The sequence below is a fragment of the Hemitrygon akajei genome, chromosome 10, assembly GCF_048418815.1.
Source record: "Hemitrygon akajei chromosome 10, sHemAka1.3, whole genome shotgun sequence".
NCBI lineage: Eukaryota > Metazoa > Chordata > Chondrichthyes > Myliobatiformes > Dasyatidae > Hemitrygon > Hemitrygon akajei.
Window position 1 is genome coordinate 1,594,560 of NC_133133.1, and position 21,544 is coordinate 1,616,103.

The following is a 21,544-nucleotide window of genomic DNA, read 5'->3' on the forward strand; positions in this document are numbered from 1 at the left end:
GCGTGCTCCCTCTCCAAGCACGGCTGGGCATGAATGTATCTCCAGAAGAGGGACCAACAGTTACCTCAGGCAGACCCCTGGACTGTCCACCGCCTAGACCCTTGGATGGCCATCTTGGCCATGTCAAGGCCTAAGTCCACCAGTAGATCTTTCGAATGACCCACCCCCTTCTCTGCTGGGTGCCCACGCCCATATATCAGGAGTGCAAGGTTGAGGTGTAATCAGAACCTGAGGAGTAGGCTCTTCAGATATTCTCTCACACACTCCATATACGTGTGGCACACTGACTCCTCCCGGACACAGAATGGACAGGTGGACGGGGTGTCAGTGAGCCTGCTTAATAACCTATTGCATGGTACTGTCCTATGTACACCTTCCACCTCAGGTCCCCAATGTACAGGGGAAGGACCCCTGCATAAAGAGACCTCCATCACCACTGGAAGCGTGACCATCCCTCAGGACCTCCCTCCCAAAGTGCAAGCAGGTTACTTGTTTGACAGGTTTGACAGGCTTTAACCCTCAGCCATTGAGCTAATTGTCAGTCTTGGACCAATAGGTGTTACATAGGTTGGGACTGGGGCAGGCTGTGGTTGTGACAGAGCCCATGGCAGGAATCTCTCTCTCTCTCTTCTTCACCTGGTTCTAGAGTATGTCCAACACCCCCCACTCAGCCCCTTCAGTGTAGAACCTCCACCCTACGTCAGCCTAATTAAGGTGGAGAGGCCCCATCAGCTTGTGGATGATATCCGGGAGGCTGAAAGTTCCCCACGCAATCTCAGAACTTTTCACTGTTTCACATCCATTTACATAAGAGGCAGACAGCCCTCGACTGAGCCCACGCGGCCTTGGATAGAATCCTGTCTGGTGCACTGGCCTCCAAACGTCCCGTCTCTGCCATCAATTCCAAACTGAAGGCAGCTGGACCTGTGTGTGTGGACAACAGAGCACAGGATTTTGCATGAGTATTTTGTGAACATCAGGAACGTAATCTCCAGTCATGTATATTAAGAGTTACATGATAATGGAAGATTTTGTGTGTAAATATAAAAGAAATAGATGTAAAGATATGAATTCTAGAGGTGAAATTAGGCCACAAAGCATTTGAGATTCCATTTCCCCACCCTCTCACTCTCTCATCTTTCCTCTGATCATGTTTCATAATTTTTCCCCCTCTCTCTCATTTCCTCTCTCTCCCCTCTCCAATTATCTCTCTCTCATTCTCTCTCCTTCTCTCTCACTTTCTTCTTCTTTCTCTTTCTCTTTCTCTCATTTTTCTCTCTCTCTCATTTCTTCTCTCTCCATCACTCTCTGTCTCTGTCACTGTTTCTCTCTCTCTCCTTTTAACTCTCTGTAACTGTAATCTCTCTGTCTCTCAGTCTCTCTCCCTTTCTCTATATAATTATCTGTCTCTCATTTCTTCTGTCTCTGTCTCTCTCTCCATCTCTATGTCTCTCTGTCACTGTCTTTCTCTCTGTCTCTTTCTCTCTCTGTGTCTTTCTCTTTTTCTCTTATTTCTTCTTTCTGTCTCTCATTTTAAACACTCTCTGTCTCTCTGCCTCCCTATCCCTATGCCTGTCTGTCCCTCTGTATGTCTCTCTCTCACCCTCTCTCCCTTTCTCTCATTTCTTCTCACTGTCTCTATCACTCTCCTTTTCTGTCTTTCTGTCTCTCATTTTTTATTCTCTCTCTCATTTCTTCTCTGTCCCTCTCAGCTTCTGTCTCTCATTTTTTCTGTCTCTCGTTTCACCGCTCCATCTGCCTCTCCCTCTCTGTTTCTTTCTCTCTCTCTCTCTCTGTCTCTCATTTCTTCTCTGTATCTCTCTTTCTCTGTCTCTTACTTTTCACTCTTTCATTTCAACTCTTTCTCTCTCTCCTTTCTTCTCTGTCTCTCTGTGTTTCTCGTTATCTCTCTTAAGAACATGGGAAATGGGAGCAGGAGTCGGCCATCTGACCCGTCGAGCCTGCTCAACCACTCAATAAGATCATGGCTGATCTGGCCATGGACTCATCTCCACCTCCCTGCCTTTTCCCCATAACCCCTAATTCCCCTACTACGCAAAAATCTATCCAACCTTGTCTTAAATATATTTACTGACATAGCCTGCACTGCTTCATTGGACAGAGGATTCCACAGATTCACCACTCTGTGGGAAAAGCAGTTCCTCCTTATCTCTGTCCTAAATCTACTACCCCAAATCTTGAGGCTATGTCCCCTAGTTCGAGTCTCGCCTACCAGTGGAAACAACTTTCCTGCCTCTATCTTATCTATCCTGTTCATAGTCTTATATGTTTCTATAAGATCTCCTCTTATTCTTCAGTGAGTACAGTCCCAGGAGACTCAATCTCTCCTCATAGTCTAACCCCCTCATCTCTGGAATCAACCTGGTGAACCTCCTCTGCATGGCCTCCAAAGCCGGCTCTCTGCATCTTCTGCACAATTTGCTTTTCCACTCAATTTAGTGTCATCAAACTTTTATGCAGTACCTTATGCGCCTTCTTGAAATGCAAATAAATAACGTCCATCTGTTCCCCTCTATCCACTGTGCTTGTTATATCCTCAAAGAAGTCCAGTAAGTTTGTCAAACTCATTTTCTCTACCTCTCATATTTTCTGTCTCTCACTCTCTGTCTGTCTGTCTGTCTTTCCGTCCCTCTCTCTGTCTCTTTCTGTCTCTCTATGTCTCCCTCTGTCACTGTCTCTCTGTCTCCTGATTCATCTCTCTCTCTCTCTCTCCAAGTCCCTGTCCCTCTGTCCCGCCATCTCACCAACTCTCTATCTCTGCTCTCTCAGCCTCATGTTTCATCTCTCTCTCTTCCTGCAATTTCTTCTCTCTCTCTCCCTCATTCCTTCTGTCTCTCATTTCATCTCTCACTGACTCAGTCCCTCTCTCATTTCATCTCTCTCTGGAACACTAACCAATCCTCACAGAGGGATCAGAAGTGGAGAGAGTGAGCAGTTTCAAGTTCCTGGGTGTCAAGATCTCTGAGAACCTAACCTGGTCCCAACATATTGATGCAGTTATAAAGAAGGCAAGACAGCAATTATACTTCATTAGGAGTTTGAAGAGATTTGGTATGTCAACAAATACACTCCAATCTTCTATAGATGTACCATGGAAAGCATTCTGATAAGCTACATCACTGTCTGGTATGAAAAAGTTACTGCACAGGACCGAAAGAGGCTGCAGAGGGTCGTAAATCTAGTCAGCTCCATGTTGGGTAGTAACCTATAAAGTACCCAAGACATTTTTTGAGAGCGGTGTCTCAGAAAGGCAGCGTCCATTACTAAGGTCCTCCAGCACCCAGGGCTGCCCCTTTCTCACTGTTACCATCAGGTAGGAGATACAGAAGCCTGAAGGCACACACTCAGCGATTCAGGAACAGCTTCTTCCCCTCTGCCATCCGATTCCTAAATGGACATTGAACCCATGAACACTACCTCACTCTTTAAATATATGATTATTTCTGTTTTTTGTATGTTTTTAATCTATTCAATATACAGATACTGTAATTGATTTACTTATTTGTTATTATTATTTTCTTCTTCTTCTATATCATGTATTGCATGCAACTGCTGCTGCTAAGTTAACAAATTTCACAACACATGCCGGTCATAATAAACCTGATTCTGATTCTGAGACAGAGAGAGCTGAAATGAGAGAAAGAGAGAGAAGAAATGGGAGACAAGGACAGAGAGAGTGAAGAAATGAGAAAAAGGGAGAAAGGTAGTAGTGAGACTGAGAGAGCGACAGAGAGAAAGAGTGACAGTAACAAAGGGACAGGGAGACTGAGGGACAGAAGGACAGAGAGACATACAGATAGTGAGAGAGAGAAACAATAAGGAACAGAGCTAAAATGAGAGAGAGAAGCAGAGAGAGACAAAGTCAAAGAGAAGCAGAAGGAACGAGAGACATGGAAACAGAGCAAGAGAGAAACAGAGAGAGAGAAATGAAAAGAGAGAAAGAGAGAGGCAGGGAAATAACGAGAGACAGAGTGAGTGAGACAGAGAGAGAAGAAATGAGAGACAGAAAATAAGAGAGAGAGACAGATAGACAGAGACAGTGACAGAGAGAGACATAAACAGAGGGAGAGAGAGAGCAAAATAGAGAGGGGGGACAGCGGGAGACTCAAAACAAGAGAGAGACATAGCGAGGGACAGAAAAATATGAGATACAGAGAAAAAACAAGAAACTGAAAGCCAGAGAAATAGAGAGAGAGAGAGATGAGAGACAAAGAGATAGAGAAGAAATGAGAGAAAAAGAAAGAGAAAGAGAAGAAACAAGAGAGAGAGAGATAACAAGAGCCAGAGAGACAAAGAGCACAAAAAACTAGAGGGAGGGAGACAGAGAGAGAGAAGAAACAAGACAGAGGGACAAAGAGAAACAGAGGGGCAGCGGGAAAAAGACAGACAAGAAATGAGAGAGAAAGAGAAAGTGAAAGAGAAGAAATGAGAGAAAGAGAAGAAATAAGAGAGGTGGGAAGTGAAAGTGGAGAAATGAGAGAGAGAAAGAGAGGAACTGAGGAAGATAAAGAAATAAAGAAGAAATGAGAGAGAGAGAGAAAGAGATGAAATTAGCAACTTTTCAGAGTGAAAAAGAGAGAGAAGAAGAAACCAGAGACAGAGACAGGGAGAGACTGAAAGAGAATGACAGAGACAGTGGCAGAGAGAGACAAAGAGAGATTGAGAGAGAGAGAGAAAATGAGAGGGAGAGAGACAGTGGGACAGAGGGACAAAGGGACAGAGAGCAAGAGTGGGCCAGAGAAAAATCAATTAGGAACAGAGAAAAAAGGAGAGAGAGACAGACAGACAGAAGGAACGAGCGATATGGAGACAGAGAGCAGGGGAGAAATGGAGAGACAGATGAAAGAGAGCAGAGAGGCAGAGATTGTGAGACAGAGGGACAGAGAGACAGAGAGAGAGACCATGACAGATAGACAGAAAGAAACGAGAGATGGAGAGTGAGAGAGAAACAGAGGGAGAGATGAAATGAGAGTGATGCACCATCAATAACTCTCGGAGACGTGAGGCAAGATAGGCTTTTATTAGCTGGAAGAAAGCACTGTCAGCAGCAAGGGACCATCACACAACATCCTGGAGACTGAGGGAGGAGCAGTGCCTCCAATCGCCTTTATACCAGGGTCTGTGGGAGGAACCACAGGAGCAGTCAGCGGGGGTTTGTGGGAGGAGCCACAGGAGCAGTCAGCGGGGGTCTGTGGGAGGAGCCACAGGAGCAGTCAGCGGGGGGAGGGGGTGGGGGGGCCTGTCCAGACAGGTATATGTAGTTCACCATGGAGAGAAGGAGGACAAAGAGATGCAGAGAAAAATGAGAGACGTAGAAATAACAACAGACAGAGAGACTGATTAAGTCAGAAAGAGACAGAGTGAGACAGAAGAAACAAGAGAGAGACAGAGAGAGCAAAGAAACAAGAACAAAAGAGAAAGAGTGTGAGAGGGAAAAGAGGAAGACCAGAGAGAAAGAGAAAGAGAAAAAGAGGAAATGAGAGCGATAAAGACAGAGAAAGGAGAGAGAAGGAGAGACAAAGAGAGAGAAATGAGAGAGATAGAGAGAGGGTCAGAGAGAGAGACAGGGATAGGGAGACACAGAGACAGAAGAAATTAGAGACAGGGAGAGAGACAGTGAGACAAACAGAGAGATGAAAAGCGAGACAGAGAGAGGACGGAGAGCAGAGAGAGGTAAAATGAGAGACAGAGAGAGTGCGATGATCTAAGAGGGAGGGACAGAGGAACAGAGAATAAGAGAGCAATGGAGAAAAAATGAGGGATGGAGAAAAAATGAGAGACAGAGAGAGACAGAAAGAATCAGAGAGAGACAAAGGAATTGGAGACATGGAAATAGAGAGAAACAAAGAGATGAAATAAGAGAAAGAGTAAGACAGAGAGAGAAAAAATGAGAGGCAGAGAAATAACGAGAGACAGAGACAGAAAGAGACCGTGAGACAGAGATGAAAAAAGGGACATAGAGGGACAGGGGGGGCAGACAAAATGCGAGAGAGAGATAGAGAAGCAAAGAGAGAGAGAGAAAGAGACAAAGAAGAAATAACAGACAAAGAGAGAGAGATAGTGAAGAATGACATGAGCAAGACAGAGACAGAGAGAGAAAAGAAACGAGAGACGGACACGGGGAGAGATGAGCGACAGAGAGACATAAAGTGTGGGAGTGACAGAGAGAGAGGGATATCTCTCTCTTTCTCTCCCATTGCCTCTCTATCCCTTTATCTCTCTGTTTCTCTGTCTCTCAGTCTCTATGTCTCTCTCTGTCACTGCCTCTCTCCCTTTCTCTCATTTCTTTCCCCCTCTGCCCCTGTCTCACATTTCTTCTCTCTCTGTCTTGGTTTTTTCTCTGTTTCTCTTTTTTTCTCTCTCTCATTTCTTCTGTCTCTGTGTCGCCCTATCCCTCTGTCTCTCAGTCACCCCTCTCTCTCTCTTTCTCTTTTTCTCTCTATATCTCTCTCTCTGACCCTCTCCTCTGTCTCTCTGCTCTGTCTCTCATTACTTCACTTTCTCTTTGTTTCTCATTTCTCTCTCACTCCTTATCACTCCATATTCATCCTCTCCTTATCACTCTTCTTTCTTCTCTATTGCTCTCTCTCCTCTTTCTCTCATTTTTTCTCTTCTCTCCCACTCTTCTTTCTTCACTCTCATTCACTCTTCTTTCTCTTATTTTTTTCTCTTTCTCTTGTTTCTTCTCTTTATCTTTTTGTCTCTCATTCTCTCTCTTTCTCCCTCTCTCTTTTTTCTTCTCTCTCTCCATTTCTTCATCTCTCTTCATCTCCCTCTGTCTCTCTCTGTCTTTCTGTCTCTTGTTTCTTCTTTCACTCTCTGTCTCTCTCTCTCTCACTCTACCTTTCTCTCCCTCCATCTCACGTCTCTGTCTCATTTTTCATATCTCTGTCTCTCTTTATCTGTCTCAAATTTCTTCTCTCTCTCTCCCTCTCTCTTTCTCTCTCTCTCATTTCTTCTGTTTCTCTGTCTCTGTGTCACCCAATCCCTCAGTCTTTCTCTCTTGTTTTTGCTCTGCCTCACATTTTCTCTGTCTCAGTCATTTCTTCACTCTCTCTGTCACCTGTCTCTCATTTCATCCTTCTCTCACGTGCTCTGTCTCTGTCCCTCTATCCCCCTCTCTGTCTCAATGTCTCTTTGTCTCTGTACTCTCTTTGTCTTACTGTCCCTCTCAGTCTCAAATTTATTCTGTCTCTCTCATTTCTTCTGTCTCCCTATCCCTCTGCCTCTCTTTTTCTTTCTCTCTGATGCTCTCTCTGTCTCTAATTTCTTCTCTGTCTCTTGCCCTCATTTCTTCAGTCACTCTGCCTCTGTGTCTCCCTATCGCTCTCTTTCTCTCTGCCTCTCTCTGTCTCTCATTTCATCTTTCTCTCTGATGCACCATCAATAACTCACGCTGAGATGTAGGAAGCGAGGTATCGGCTTTTATTGACTGGAAGAATGAACAACACTACATCCTGGGGAATGAGGAAGAGCCACAGCCCACAGTCGCCTTTATACAGGGGTCTGTGGGAGGAGCCACAGGAGCAGTCAGACAGGTATATCTAGTTCACCACACTCTCAGAACCCCATCTCTCTGCTCACTCTTTCATTTCTTCTCTTTCTCTTTGTCTCTCTTTTCTCTCCTGCTTTCACTCTCTTTATCACTCGTTTCCTCTCTCTCTTTCTCTTGTTTCTCTTTTTTCTCCCACTCTCTCTCATTTCTTCTTTTCTCCCACCCTTGTTTCTTTGCTCACTCTCTCTTTCTTATTACTTCTCTTTATCTTTTTCTCTCTCACTCTCTCTCTCTTTCTCCAACTCTCTCTCTCTCATTTCTTCTCTATCTCACTCTGTCTCTCTCTGTCTCTTGTTATTTCTCTGCCTCTCATTTTACTCTGTATCTCTTGGTCCCTCCCTTTTTCTCATTTCATCTCTCTGTGTCTTTCTCACTATCTGTCTCATTTCTTTTCTGACTCTGTTTCTTGTTTAATCTCCATCTCTCTCTTTCGCTCTATGTCTCTGTCTCTCTGTCTCACAGTATCTCTGTCTCTGCTCTCTCACTTTTTATCATTCTCTCTCTTTCTCTCTCTCTCTCTCTCTCTGTCTAATTTCTTCTCAGTCTCACTCTCTCTTTTCTTTGGTCTTGCTGTCTCTGCGTCTTCCTATCCTTCTGTATCTCTGTCTGTCTATCTTCCTGTGACCCCCTCCCTCTCTCTGTCTGTCTCTGACCCTCTCTCATTTCTTCTGTTTCGTTTCTTCATTCTATCTCCCTCTCTCTCTCTCTCTGTTTCTCTCTGTCTCTCATTATTTTGCAGCCTCTATTTTACTCTATTTCTCTTTGCCCCTCTTTCTCTCATTTCATTTCTTTCTCTTTCTCTTATTCTCTGTCATTTGTTTCTTTCTGTTTGTCTCTGTCGCTCTGCTCTTTCTGTCTCGCTTTTCATCTCTCCCTTCTCTCTCTCTCTCATTTCATATCTCTCTGTCTCACCCTGTCTCTAATCTGTGTCTCTGTTTCTCTGTCCCTCTGTATCTCATTATTTCTCTGCTGCTCATTTTTATCTGTCTCTCTCTTTCTCTCATTTCATTTCCCTTTCAGTGTCTCTCCTGCTCTGTCTCCATGTCTCTCATTCCTTCTGACTCTCTGTCTCTCTTTGACTCTCTGTCTCTTTCTGTCTCCCTTTGACTCTCTGACTCTTTCTGTCTCTCTGTGACTCTCCGTCTCTTTCTGTCTCTCTCTGACTCTGACTCTTTGTCTCTCTTTGACTCTGTCTCTTTCTGTCTCTCTCTGACTCTTTCTGTCTCTCTCTGACTCTCTGTCTCTTTCTGACTCTCCGTCTCTTTCTGTCTCTCTCTGACTCTTTTTGTCTCTCTTTGACTCTCTGCCTCTTTCTGTCTCTCTCTGACTCTCTGTCTCTTTGTCTCTCTGACTCTCCATCTCTTTCTGTCTCTCTCTGACTCTCCATCTCTTTCTATCTCTCTGATTCTCCATCTCTTTCTGTCTCTCTCTGACTCTCCATCTCTTTCTATCTCTCTGACTCTCCGTCTCTTTCTGTCTCTCTCTGACTCTCTGTCTCTTTCTATCTCTCTGACTCTCCATCTCTTTCTGTCTCTCTCTGACTCTCCGTCTCTTTCTATCTCTCTGACTCTCCATCTCTTTCTGTCTCTCTCTGACTCTCTGTCTCTTTCTGTCTCTTTCTGACTCTCCGTCTCCTTCTGTCTCTCTCTGACTCTCTGACTCTTTCTGTCTCTCTCTGACCCTCTGTCTCTTTCTGTCTCTTTCTGACTCTCCGTCTCCTTCTGTCTCTCTCTGACCCTCTGTCTCTTTCTGTCTCTCTCTGACTCTCTGACTCTTTCTGTCTCTCTCTGACCCTCTGTCTCTTTCTGTCTCTTTCTGACTCTCTGTCTCCTTCTGTCTCTCACTGACCCTCTGTCTCTTTTTTTTCTCTGTCTCACTCTCTGTCCCCCTGTCTCTGTCTCATTTTTCCTCTGTCTGTCTGTCTGTCTCTCAGTTTCTCTTTGTCAGGGAGGGAGGGGGGATTCAGGGACGGGGTAGTGGGGATTAGTTCAGTGAGAGTGGGGTGCGGTGCAAGGTGGAGGTTAGGTCTGGGAGGGAGGGGTAACTGGGGTGGGGGAATAAAGTGTGGGGGTTAATTCAGGGATGGAGTGGGGTTTTGGGGTGGGGGTATTTGAGCTGTGGGTATTCAGGGTATTCACGAGGAGAGGGTTGGTTCAGTGAGAAAGGGAGAGATTGGTGGGGTGGGGGTTATTTCAGGGAGGGAGGTGGGATTTGGGGGTGTGGGTTTAGTTCAGGGAGGGTAGGGGTGTCAGAGGGAGGAGGGTGTTGGGGGAAGGGGTTAGTGCAGGGAGGGAGAGGGGAATTAGGGTGTTTTAGGGGTTAGTTCAGTGAGGGAAGGTGGTGCCTGAGAGAAGATTATGTTGAGGGAGAGGGTTAGTTCAAGGGGATTAGGGGTGGTGAGAGTAGAGAGGAGGGGTTTAGTTCAGGGAGGGAGGACTGAGGGGGAGGTGGGGAAAGATCAATGAGATTGAGGTGCGAAGGGCAGTTAGGGGTTAGTTCAGGAAGGGAGGAGTCAGGAGGTAGGAGTTAATTCAGGGAGGGAGAAGTGAGTTGGAGAGGTGGAGTTTAGTTCAGGTAGGGGGTGGGATTGGGGGTAGGGGCAAAAAGTGCAGGAGGTGTCAGTTCAGGGGAGGAGTGGGAAGTTGAGATGGATGGGTTAGTTCAGGGAGGGAAAGGGTGTCAGTAGTGAGGGGGGATTTGGTGGTGGTGTTTGTTCAGGGAGGGAGGGGTTCGCAGGGGTTGGGGATCAGTTCAGGGAGGGCAGGACATGTGGTGGATGGGGTTAGTTCACTGATGAAGAGGGTTGTCAGGAGGGAGGGGTATTTGGGAGAGGGGGTTGGCTCGAGAAGGAAGGGGGGATTTGGGGAGTTCAGGGCAGGAGGGGGTAGTTGGGGGGTGAGTGGAAGTTCAGGGAGGAGTTGGGAGTTAGGGGTACGTGTTAGTTCCAGGAGTGAGGGTGATGTTGGGTGGGAGTGTAGGATTTGTAATCTCATACAAATGAATGATGCAATAGTTCGATCTAAAACCAGTGTATAGAAACATAAAAACATAGAATAGTACAGCACAGTACAGGCCCTTCGGCCCACAATGTTGTGCCGACCCTTAAACCCTGCCTCCCATATATCTCCCCACCTTAAATTCCTCAATATACCTGTCTAGTAGTCTCTTAAACTTCACTAGTGTATCTGCCTCTACCACTGACTCAGGCAGTGCTTTCCACGCACCAACCACTCTCTGAGTAAAAAACCTTCCTCTAATATCCCCCTTGAACTTCCCACCCCTTACCTTAAAGCCATGTCCTCTTGTACTAAGCAGTGGTGCCCTGAGGAAGAGGTACTAGCTGTCCACTCTGTCTATTATTTATTTATGCCTAAATAATGAGGCCACAATAGGATGAGGGAATATTTGGCTAGTGTAGATTGGGAACACAGTTGAGGAACAGCGGAAAACTTTCAAAGTGATTTTTCACGGTGCTCAACAAAAATATATTTAATTTAAAAGCAAGGACAGTAAGGATGGGGAGAGCCAGTCTTGGATAACTAAAGAAATAAAAGGAGGCATCAAACGAAAAGCTTGTGCATACAAAATCTTCAAAAGCAGTGGGAAACTGGAGGATTGGGAACACGTTAAAAAACAACAAAAAACCACTAAGTGAGCAATAAAGAACAGGGAAGCTAGATTATGAAAATGAACTAACACAAAATATAAAAATAGATAGTAAAAGATTTTAATATTATATAAAGTGGAAAATGATTAAAGTGAATGTAGGTCCCTTGGAGGATGAGAAGGGAGAATACTGGGTAACAAGGAAATGGAAGAGGCTTTGAATGACTATTTTGTGAGGGTCTTCATGGTGGAGGACACATCTAACATGCCAAAGAGCAACGTTATGGATGCAATGGGAGGTGAGGACCTCAATAAAATATCTATCACTAAAAAGGTAGTGCTGAGGAAACTTGTGGGCCTAAAGATAGATAAGTGCCCTGGTCCTGATGGAATGCATCCCAGAGTACTGAAAGAAATGGCAGAAGTTATAGTAGAGGCATTAGTAATAATTTACCAAAATTCTCTGGACTATCAACAGGTCCTGGAGGATTGGAAGTTGGCAAGTGTCAAGCCACTGTTCAAAAAGGGGTGTAGGCAAAAGTCAGGTAACTATAGGCCAGCTAGTTTAACATCTGTAGTTGGAAAAATGCTTGAAGCTATCATTAAAGAAGAAATAGTGATGAAGGTAGAGCCGTAGATGTAGTATAAATGGATTTCAGCAAGGCATTTGGCAAGGTACCTCATGTAAGGCTTATTGAGAAAGTAAGGAGGCATGAGATCCAAGGGGACATTGCTTTGTGGATCCAGAACTGGCTTGACCACAGAAGGCAAAGTGTGGTTGTAGACAGGTCATATTCTGCATGGAGGTCAGTCACCAGTGGAGTGCCTCAGGGATCTGTTCTGGGACCCTTACTCTTCGTGATTTTTATAAATGACCTGGATGAGGAAGTGGAGAGATGGATTAGTAAGTTTGCTGATGGCACAAAGGTTGGAGATGTTGTGGATAGTGTGGAGGGCTGTCAGAGGTTACAGCTGGACATTGGTAGGATGTAAAACTGGGCTGAGAAGTGGCAGATGGAGTTCAACCTAGATAAGTCTGAAGTGGTTCATTTTGGTAGGTCAAATATGATGGCAGAACATTGTATTAATGGTAAGACTCTTGGCAGTGTGGAGGATAAGAGGGATCTTGAGGTCTGAGTCCATAGGATACTCAAAGCAGCTGCGCAGGTTGACTCTGTGGCTAAGAAGACATACGGTGCATTGGCCTTCATCAATCGTGGGATTGAGTTGAAGAGCTGAGAGGTAATGTTGCAGCTATATAGGACCCTGGTCAGACCCCACTTGGAGTACTATGCTCAGTTCTGGTCACCTCACTACAGGAAGGATGTGGAAACCATAGAAAGTGTGCAGAGGAGATTTACAACGATGGTGCCTGGATTGGGGAGCATGCCTTATGAGAATAGGTTGAGTGAACTTGGCCTTTTCTCTTTAGAGTGACAGAGAATAAGAGGTGACCTGATAGAGGTGTACAAGATAATGAGAAGCATTGATCATGTGGATAGTCAGAGGCTTTTTCCCAGGGCTGAAATGGCTAGCATCAGAGGGCATAGTTTTAAGGTGCTTGGAAGCAGGTACAGAGGAGATGTCAGGGGTAAGTTTTTTATGCAGAGAGTGGTGAGTGCATGGAATGGGCTGCCAACAGTAGTGGTGGAGGTGGATATGTTAGGATCTTTTAAAAGACTCCTGGATGAATACATGGAGCTTAGAAAACTAGAGTGCTATGGGTAACCCTAGGTAATTTCTAAGGTAAGGACGTGTTCAGCACAGCTTTGTGGCTGAAGGGCCTGTATTGTGCTGTAGGTTTTCTATGTTTCTGTATTTCTATCTGGAAACAAATGAATCCATCAGGCAGATGCAGCATGGATTTAGCAAAGGCAGGTCTTGTTTGCCAAATTTACTGGAGTTTTTTGAGGAAAACTGAGGTTGCACTCACATCCATCAACATGAAGTGTTTCGAGAGGCTTGTTATGAGGCATATCAAGACCCTGCTGCCCCCCTCACTGGACCCCCTGCAGTTTGCGTACTGTCCCAACTGCTCAACAGATGACACCATTGCCATCACCCTCCACCTGGCCTAACTCACCTGGACAAAAAAGACATGTATGTTCAAATGCTGTTCATAGACTTCAGTTCAGCATTCAACACAATCATCCCTCAGAAACTGACTGGAAAGCTGAGCCTACTGGGCCTGAACACCTCCCTCTGCAACTGGATCCTAGACTTCCTGACTGGGAGACCTCAGTCAGTCCGGATCAGGAGCAGCATCTCCAACACCATCACACTGAGCATGGGGGCCCACCAGGGTTGTGTGCTCAGTCCACTGCTGTTCAGTCTGCTGACCAACACACAGCTCGAACCACATCATCAAGTTCGCCGATGACAAGACCATAGCACGTCTCATCAGCAAGAACAACGAGTCAGCTTACAGAGAGGAGGTGCAGTGGCTAACGGACTGGTGCAGAGCCAACAACCTGTCTCTGAATGTGAACAAAACAAAAGAAATGGTTGTTGACTTCAGGAGGGCACAGAGTGATCGGCTCCTCGGTAGAGATCATTAAGAGCACCAAATTTCTTGGTGTTCACCTGGTGGAGAATCTCACCTGGTCGCTCAACACCAGCTCCATGGCAAAGAAAGCCCAGCAGCGTCTCTACTTCCTGCGAAAGCTGAGGAAAGTCCATCTCCCACACCCCCCCCATCCTCATGACATTCTACAGGGGTTGTATTGAGAGCATCCTGAGCAGCTGCATCACTGCCTGGTTCAGAAATTGCACCATCTCGGATCGCAAGACCCTGCAGCGGATAGTGAGGTCAGTTGAGAAGATAATCGGGGTCTCTCTTCCTGCCATTACAGACATTTACACAACATGCTGCATCCACAAAGGAAACAGCATTATGAAGGACCCCATGCACTCCTCATACAAACTCTTCTCCCTCCTGCCATCTGGGAAAAGGCACCAAAGCATTTGGGCTCTCACGACCAGATTATGTAACAGTTTCTTCCCCCAAGCTATCAGACTCCTCAATACCCAGAGCCTGGACTGACACCTTACTGCCCTATTGTCTTGTTTATTATTTATATGCCTGCACTGTTTTGTGCACTTTATGCAGTCCTGGGTTGGACTGTAGTCTAGTGTAGTTGTTTCTCTCTGTGTTGTTTTTTATGTAGTTCAGTCTAGTTTTTTGTACTGTGTCATGTAACACCATGGTCCTGAAAAAACGTTGTCTAATTTTTACAATGTATTGTACCAGCAGTTATGGGCAAAATGACAATAAAAAGTGACTTGACTTGACTTGACTTGAAATAAGGAGTGCAGTGGATAGAGGGGAACAGATGGACCTTATTTTATTGGATTTCCAGAAGGCGTTCGATAAGGTGCCACATAAAAGACTTATCCATAAGATAAGGATACATAGATCCTCTACATAGCACCATCCAGAGACAGAGAAGCAGTTTCAGTGACAGGTTACTATCGATGCAATGCTCCTCAGACAGGATGAAGAAGTCAATACTCCCCAATGCCATTAGGCTTTACAATTCTACCGCCAGGACTTAAGAACTTTTTAAAAGCTATTATTAATGCTTTTTGAGACGGTGATTTAGATGCATATCATATTTTTTTACTGAGTTAAGTATTGTATGTAATTAGTTTTGCTACAACAAGTGTATGGGACATTGGAAAAAAGTTGAATTTCCCCATGGGGATGAATAAAGTATCTATCTATCTATCTATCTATCTATCTAGAGTTGGGGTGATATATGAATATGGATAGAGGATTGGATAAGTAATAGAAAGCAGAGAGTTTGGATACATGGCTATTACTCCAGTTGGCAATTGGTGGTGAGTGGTGTGTCTCAGGGGTCGGTGCTGGGCCTGCAACTGTTCATGATATATGTTAACAATCTGAAAGAGGGGACCGAGTGTAGTGTATTCAAGTTTGCTGATGACACTAAATTAAGTGGAAAAGCAAATTGTGCAGAAGATACAGAGAGTCTGCAGAGAGATATAGATAGGTTAAGTGAGTGGGCAAGGGTCTGGCAGAAAAAATGAAAGAGAAGATTATTATTTAAATTGTAAAAGATTGCAGCATGCTGCTGTGCAGAGGGACTTGGGAGTGCTTGTGCATGAATCACAAAAGGTTGGTTTGCAGGTACAGCAGGCTATCAAGATAGCAAATGGAATGTTAGCCTTCATTGCTAGAAGGATTGGATTTAAGAGCAGGGATGCTATGCTGCAACAATACAGGGTACTGGTGAGACTGCAGGAAGAATACTGCATGTGGTTCTGGTCTCCTTACTTGAGGAAGGATATACTGGCTTTGGAGGCCATGCAGAGGAGGTTCACCAGGTTGATTTCAGAGATGAGGGGTTAGACTATGAGGAGAAATTGAGTCACCTGGGACTGTACTCACTGGAATTCAGAACAATGAGAGGAGGTCTTATAGATGGACAGGCAGACATACTTTATTGATCCCGAGGGAAATTGGGTTTCGTTACAGCCGCACCAACCAAGAATAGTGAAGAAATATAGCAATATAAAACCATAAATAATTAAATAATAATGTTAATCATGCCAAGTGGAAATAAGTCCAGGACCAGCCTATTGGCTCAGGGTGTCTGACACTCCAAGGGAGGAGTTGTAAAGTTTGATGGCCACAGGTTGGAATGACTTTCTATGACGCTCAGTGTTACATCTCGGTGGAATGAGTCTCTGGCTGAATGTACTCCTGTGCCTAACCAGTACATTATGGAGTGGATGGGAGTCATTGTCCAAGATGGCATGCAACTTGGACAACATCCTTTTTTCAGACATAAAATATAGAAATATAAAATTATGAAAGGGCTGTGGGGAAAAAGCAGTTAAGTGGAGGTGAGACCTTGGCCAGATCAGCTATGATCTTATTGAATGGCGGAGCAGGCTCAATGGGCCAGATGGACGACTCCTGCTCCTATTTCTCATGTTATGTTCTTATGAGTGGATTAGTGCAGCAGGGAGGGGGGAGTTGTGGTGATGGGGTTTAGTTCAGTGAGGGGGGGGCAGGGAAATTGATGGATGAGGTTTTGTTCAAGGAGGGAGGTGTGAGTTATGGGTGGTAGTTAGTGCAGGCAGGGAGGGGGATTTGGGGTTTTGGGTGTTAGGGAGGGAGGGATGAGTAAGGGGGTAGGGGGTTAGTTCAGTGAGGGAAAGTGAGTTGGGAGGTTGGGGGTTAGTTCAGGGACAGAGTGGGGAGTCAGTGGGGTGGATGTTAGTTTAGTGAGGGAGGGGTTGTCAGGGTGTGGGAATTAGTTCAGGGAGGGAGGGGGAGTTGGGAGATTGGGGGTTACTTCAGGCAGGGAGAGAGAGTGAGGTGTTGGGGGTTAGTTCAGAGTGGGAGGGGTTGATGTGTTGGGGGTTAGTTCGGAGAGGGAGGGGTAGTTGGACTGGAGGAGGTTAGCTCACGGAGGGAGGGTGAGTGTGAAGGGAGCGGGGAGTTTAGGGGTGGTAGGTGTTAGTTCAGGGAGGGAGTGGGGAGTTGGAGGTACTGTGGGTTTGGTGAGCGTGAGAGGAGGGAGTTGCGGTGGTGGGGGTGAGTTCTGTGAGTGAGGGTGGTATTGGGTGGGAGTGCATTAGTTTCACGAGGGGGGAGTTGGGTTAGTTCAAGGAGGGTGGGGGAGTCACATAGGAAGGGAAGTTGGGGGAATGGGGGTTAGTTCAGAGAGGGGGGTTGTTGGGAAGGAGAGGTGATCTGGGGTGGAGGGGGTTTAGTTCCCTAAGGGAGGTGGGAGGGGGAATGGGGTTATTTCAGGGAGATAGAGGGGAATTGGGTTTGGGGGTTAGTTCAGAGAAGGTGAGTCGGTGTTGGTCCAGGGAGGGAGTGGGGGTTAGTTCTGGGTGGGAGGGGTGAGTTGAAGTGTAGGGGGTTAGTTCAGTGAAGGAGGGGGAGTTGGTGGGTTGGGATTGGTGCAGGGACGGAGGGGGGAGGTGAAGGTGTGAAGAGTTGGGGGTTGTCAGTTACTACAGAGTGTGGACACTGAATGAGGTTTCATTTGGTTGACATATGTCATGAAATTTGTCCTGTTCGCCAGCATTACCATTGCAGTACATAATAATTTAAAACTATGAATTACAATAAGTTAACTTATATTAAAAATTAAATCAAATAAGTCATGCAAAAAGTTTGGGAAAATAAGTGAGGTAGTGTACACGGGATGATTGTTCGTTCAGAAATCTGATGACGGAGGGGGAAGCAGGTGTTCCTGAAACACCCCCTGAAATATCCTGAAACTTATACGTGATCTTCCTGTCTGACAACGCCAGCTCACTCCCTCTCCATTCCAGCTCCGCTCACTGTGAGGAAGGAAGCTCTTGCTCATTCAGGCCTGTGAAGCGAGATACAGTGCAAGAAGGTGGCTGGAACCAGGAAGCAGCAAAACCACAACACAACCAGCCTCGCGGTGAAAGCAGGGGCAGGACTGGTCTGGTTGGAAGAATGCAGTCAGGTGGAAATAGTGTGGCTTATATCAATAAACTATGAAACAAAATTCAGTCATAGACACCACAGCTCAGAAACAAGCCCTTCATGCCATCTTGTCTATGCCAACCTGTTATGCTGTCTGGCCCCGTCAATCTGCAGCTGGGGCTGTACCCTCCATATCCCTCTCATCCATGTTCTTATTCAGATTGTTCTTAAATATTCAAATCAAACCCAGATGCAGTACTTGCATTGGGAGCTCGTGCCACACTCTCACCCTCTCAGGTTCCACCTAAACAGTGCACCTCTCACCTCCAATTCTAGTCTCACTGAAACTAATCTACAGTATACCCCTCATCATCTTGTATGCCTCTATCAATAAAGTCCTTACCTATTCAACCTTCCCCTTTAACTCTGGTCCTCGGGTCCCAGCAACATCCTTGTAAATTTTCTCTGTACTTTTTCAAGTTTATTTACATCTTTCCTGTAGGTCGGTGACCAGAACTGCAGGCTATATTCCAAATTAGACCTCGCCAATGTTTTCATCCCATCTGCTGTACTGAATAATTTGATCTATGACGCCCAATGTGCCAAAACCAGGGTTTCTTTACAACCCTGTCTTATGGGCCTATGGTCTTATGGTCTTACCTGTGACATCACTCTCAATGAATTATGGACCTGTATTCCCAGATCCCTTTGTTCTACCACACTGTGAGAGGATCAATGTGAGGATGTAAGCAGAGATTACTGAGAAATGTATCCATTTGGCAAGGTAATTATTGCACCACATGGTATATGGGGAGAGGATTCGAGGGTTCAGACCCACAGTGATGAAGGAATAGCAACAAGTTTCCACGGTGGGTGGCAGGAGGGGAAGCTGTGTGTGGTGGTGTTCCCGGCTCCCTTGTCCTCCTGCATGGTAGGGAGGATAATGAAGTGGTAACTGACAATTAGCAACTGTTTTAATGAGAGTGTATCTGAGAGGTCAGGGGTTTATTGGGTGTTCAGGGAGGGGTAGCACCTCTGGTGAAGGAGCACACCATGTCCATTCTGGGGCAGCTCACTCACCCTTGAAGACCCACCGGACCCTCAGCTCTCACTTGTGGCTCCAAATAGCTTTTTGCATATGACGCACCCCAGGACATTGCTTCCTCAGGCAGACGAAACCAGGTGCGGGCAGTTGGCAGCCTCTTACACCTGTGAGATATGGACATGCCTGTCTTAGCATATGAAATCAGCTCCGGCAGATTGGCAGATGAGATTTAACTGCCAGAGGGAAATTCTGCAACTCTTCATGGAGAGTGAAGGCCCAGAAGAAGTCATGGTTATCCACAGCAACCTAGGAAGATTCCAGTTTGTGATGACGACTCGTACCATTGGATCCAGATTTTTGAGGTCAGGAGAGTGGAACTGTCCCAGTGCAATGGGTTTTTCACTTTAAAAACTCTGCCACACAGATTCTTATCATTAGATATGAGGGACAGCCACCATCTGAGGTGAACTGGAACATCTGATAGATATACCGAGCGTGAATTGGTCCCTGCGCCTACAGACTCGTCCAGTAACACAGTATTGGTCTAGAGAATTGCAAAGCAGAAAAAGAAGAAGAATAAATCACATTCTTTGCAAGACAGAGCAGGAAAATGTTTGATAGGTTCAGACTTTATTCCCTGGAGCGCAGGAGAATAAAGGAAGGTCTGATAGAGTGATACAAAATAATGAGGGGTATTACTATACTTAAGCCATCAGTCTTACTGGGGCATTGGCTGCTAAAAGCAGCTCGCCATTGTCCTCTGTCCTGGGTCATTCTTTCAAGTTGTCCTCAGGTGCAGCCCATCTTCAAAGAACCTCCTTCTCCTACAAATGAGGTCATTTGGAGCTTCTGCTTGTGTTTCTGGAGTACTGGGTTTTTATGGGTTAGCATTGCTAGCCCCACACCCAGCCCTCCTCCTTTTGCAGCCAGGCTTGGCACCATCCATGGCAGAGTTTATGAGGGTACAGATGGGGTAAGTGCAAGTAGGGTTTTTTACTGAGTTTGGGAGAACTAGTGGCCATGGACTAAGGATGAAAATTGGAATATTTAAGGGGAGCCTGAGGGGAACTTCTTCACTCAGAGGGTGGTGTGAGTGTGGAATGAGCTGCCAGTGGAAGTGGTGGATGTGTGTTTGATTGCAACATTTGATTGCAACATTGAGATTTGTATGTCCAGGGTTGGGAGGGCGTAGTGAACTATGGTCTAGGTGCTGGTGAATGGGACTAAGGATCTAGGTAGAATAACAGTTCCTCACAGACTAGATGGGCTGAAGGGCCTTTTTCTGATTTATAGTACTCTATGACTCAGTGAAGACAGCCTCTGTTGTCTTCTGTGGAACTTACTCGTCTGCAATGTGAGGAGCTGTGTGTGACCAGATGTTGCACTCAGCACACTCCAGGGCACAGGACTTGGTGCTGAGGAAGGGACTGAAGTCAATGCAGTTACTGCAGAGATTCAATGGAGAAAGCCCAGACCTTGGGATTCTCCCCACACTGAAATGGGATCCACAGTAAACTCCTTGGGCTGATACTCAGGGAATGTATGTAAAGGGAAACTGACGTTATACTACAACACACACCCGAGACCCTTCATCAGGCCCGAAACGTTGACAGTGCTTCTCCCTTTAGATGCTGCCTGGCCTGCTGTGTTCCACCAGCATTTTGTGTGTGTTGTTTGAATTTCCAGCATCTGCAGATTTCCTCGTGTTTGCTCTGACGTTATACTGATGTTATGTGAACCTTAGAAATGAAATCATTTGTCATTCATTGTGGAAGGAAATGAATGAATGTGCTGAATTGTCTAACTGAAAATCCCATCAATAAAGCAGGTTGCTGAAAAATAAAAAATTGTTGCCACCCAACCTACCACACTTCAACACTACCTTCATGAGAAGGAATCTGGAACTGCGTGGAAGAATGCAGTGTGATCTGGGTTTTATATTCAGCAGGAGATGAAGACAGAAGATGCCGGAGCAGAGCCACGACCCGACGAAGGAGGATCGGCGATGGGGAACCGTGAGCTCCAACTTGTGCACAGTAGATTGTTTCATTAAAATGGGCCCTTCTCTTTTTTTGCTTTTTCTTCAATTTCTCTATAGTAAAATTAAGAATTATAAAGCTAAAGCATTTAATTGTATGCAGTGTACTGTCTGTTATTTTGCGGTAATGGTTTGTAAGTGGGTAACAAATCACACAGCATCCACATAAACAGGGGGTTTCAGGGTGGACTCACATCTCAATCTCACCCGTTTGGCAGGGCCAGAGATTGTCTTCCCTAGACTTACACAGACGACAGAACCTGAGGGTTACAATTGTGGGGTTCATCCAGGATTGATTTTGTTGGATGCTTTGCGATTGCCCTGAGCACTGATCCAGTGGGTTGTGTGTTTATGTCTGTGCTAAACTATTGTTCGGTAAAGTGATTACGATATGTGGTTATGAATGCTGCCAGGTTTGAGCAGTGCTGTGAATCCACGGGATTACTGGTAACAAATGTGTACGTGTTGAGTGGGGTAGATATTCGTACTCCTGATGAATTGTTAGTTTGACTTTTAAGTACTGTTAAAGCTGTAGGTAAAGTTATGATTGTGGGGTGGAGATTTGACAAAATGGCAGGTACAGACTTTGTTTTAGGTCAGACTAGCACTGATGTAACAGTGCTACATCAGAGAAGGGGGGTGTCCGTGGACTGTCCGGGAGGAGGAGAGTGTAGGGGAGCGGCCTGAATCACTAGTCGAGTCTCCAGTAGCTTGGGGCAGAGACTTCAAAGACAGGGTTCTCTCGTTTCTGTGTAGCGAGGGGAAGGAGTGGTCTGATTGGAATGTCTCATTAGCCTCCCCAACGAGGAGTGCATTGGTAGCGGCCCTTACCTCCCTGAC

General features: G+C 45.6%; 1 protein-coding gene across 1 annotated transcript in view; it reads left to right on the forward strand.

The window, feature by feature from the left end:
* LOC140734043 (uncharacterized) overlaps positions 1-20,711 on the forward strand; it is a 135,946-nt gene extending 115,235 nt beyond the window's left edge. Inside the window, exon 4 of the mRNA XM_073057625.1 lies at positions 20,612-20,711. Coding sequence (XP_072913726.1) covers positions 20,612-20,685 — 74 coding nt within the window. The 3' untranslated portion in view covers positions 20,686-20,711. The remainder of the gene's footprint in view (positions 1-20,611) is intronic.
* The last annotated feature ends 833 nt before the right edge of the window (positions 20,712-21,544 follow it).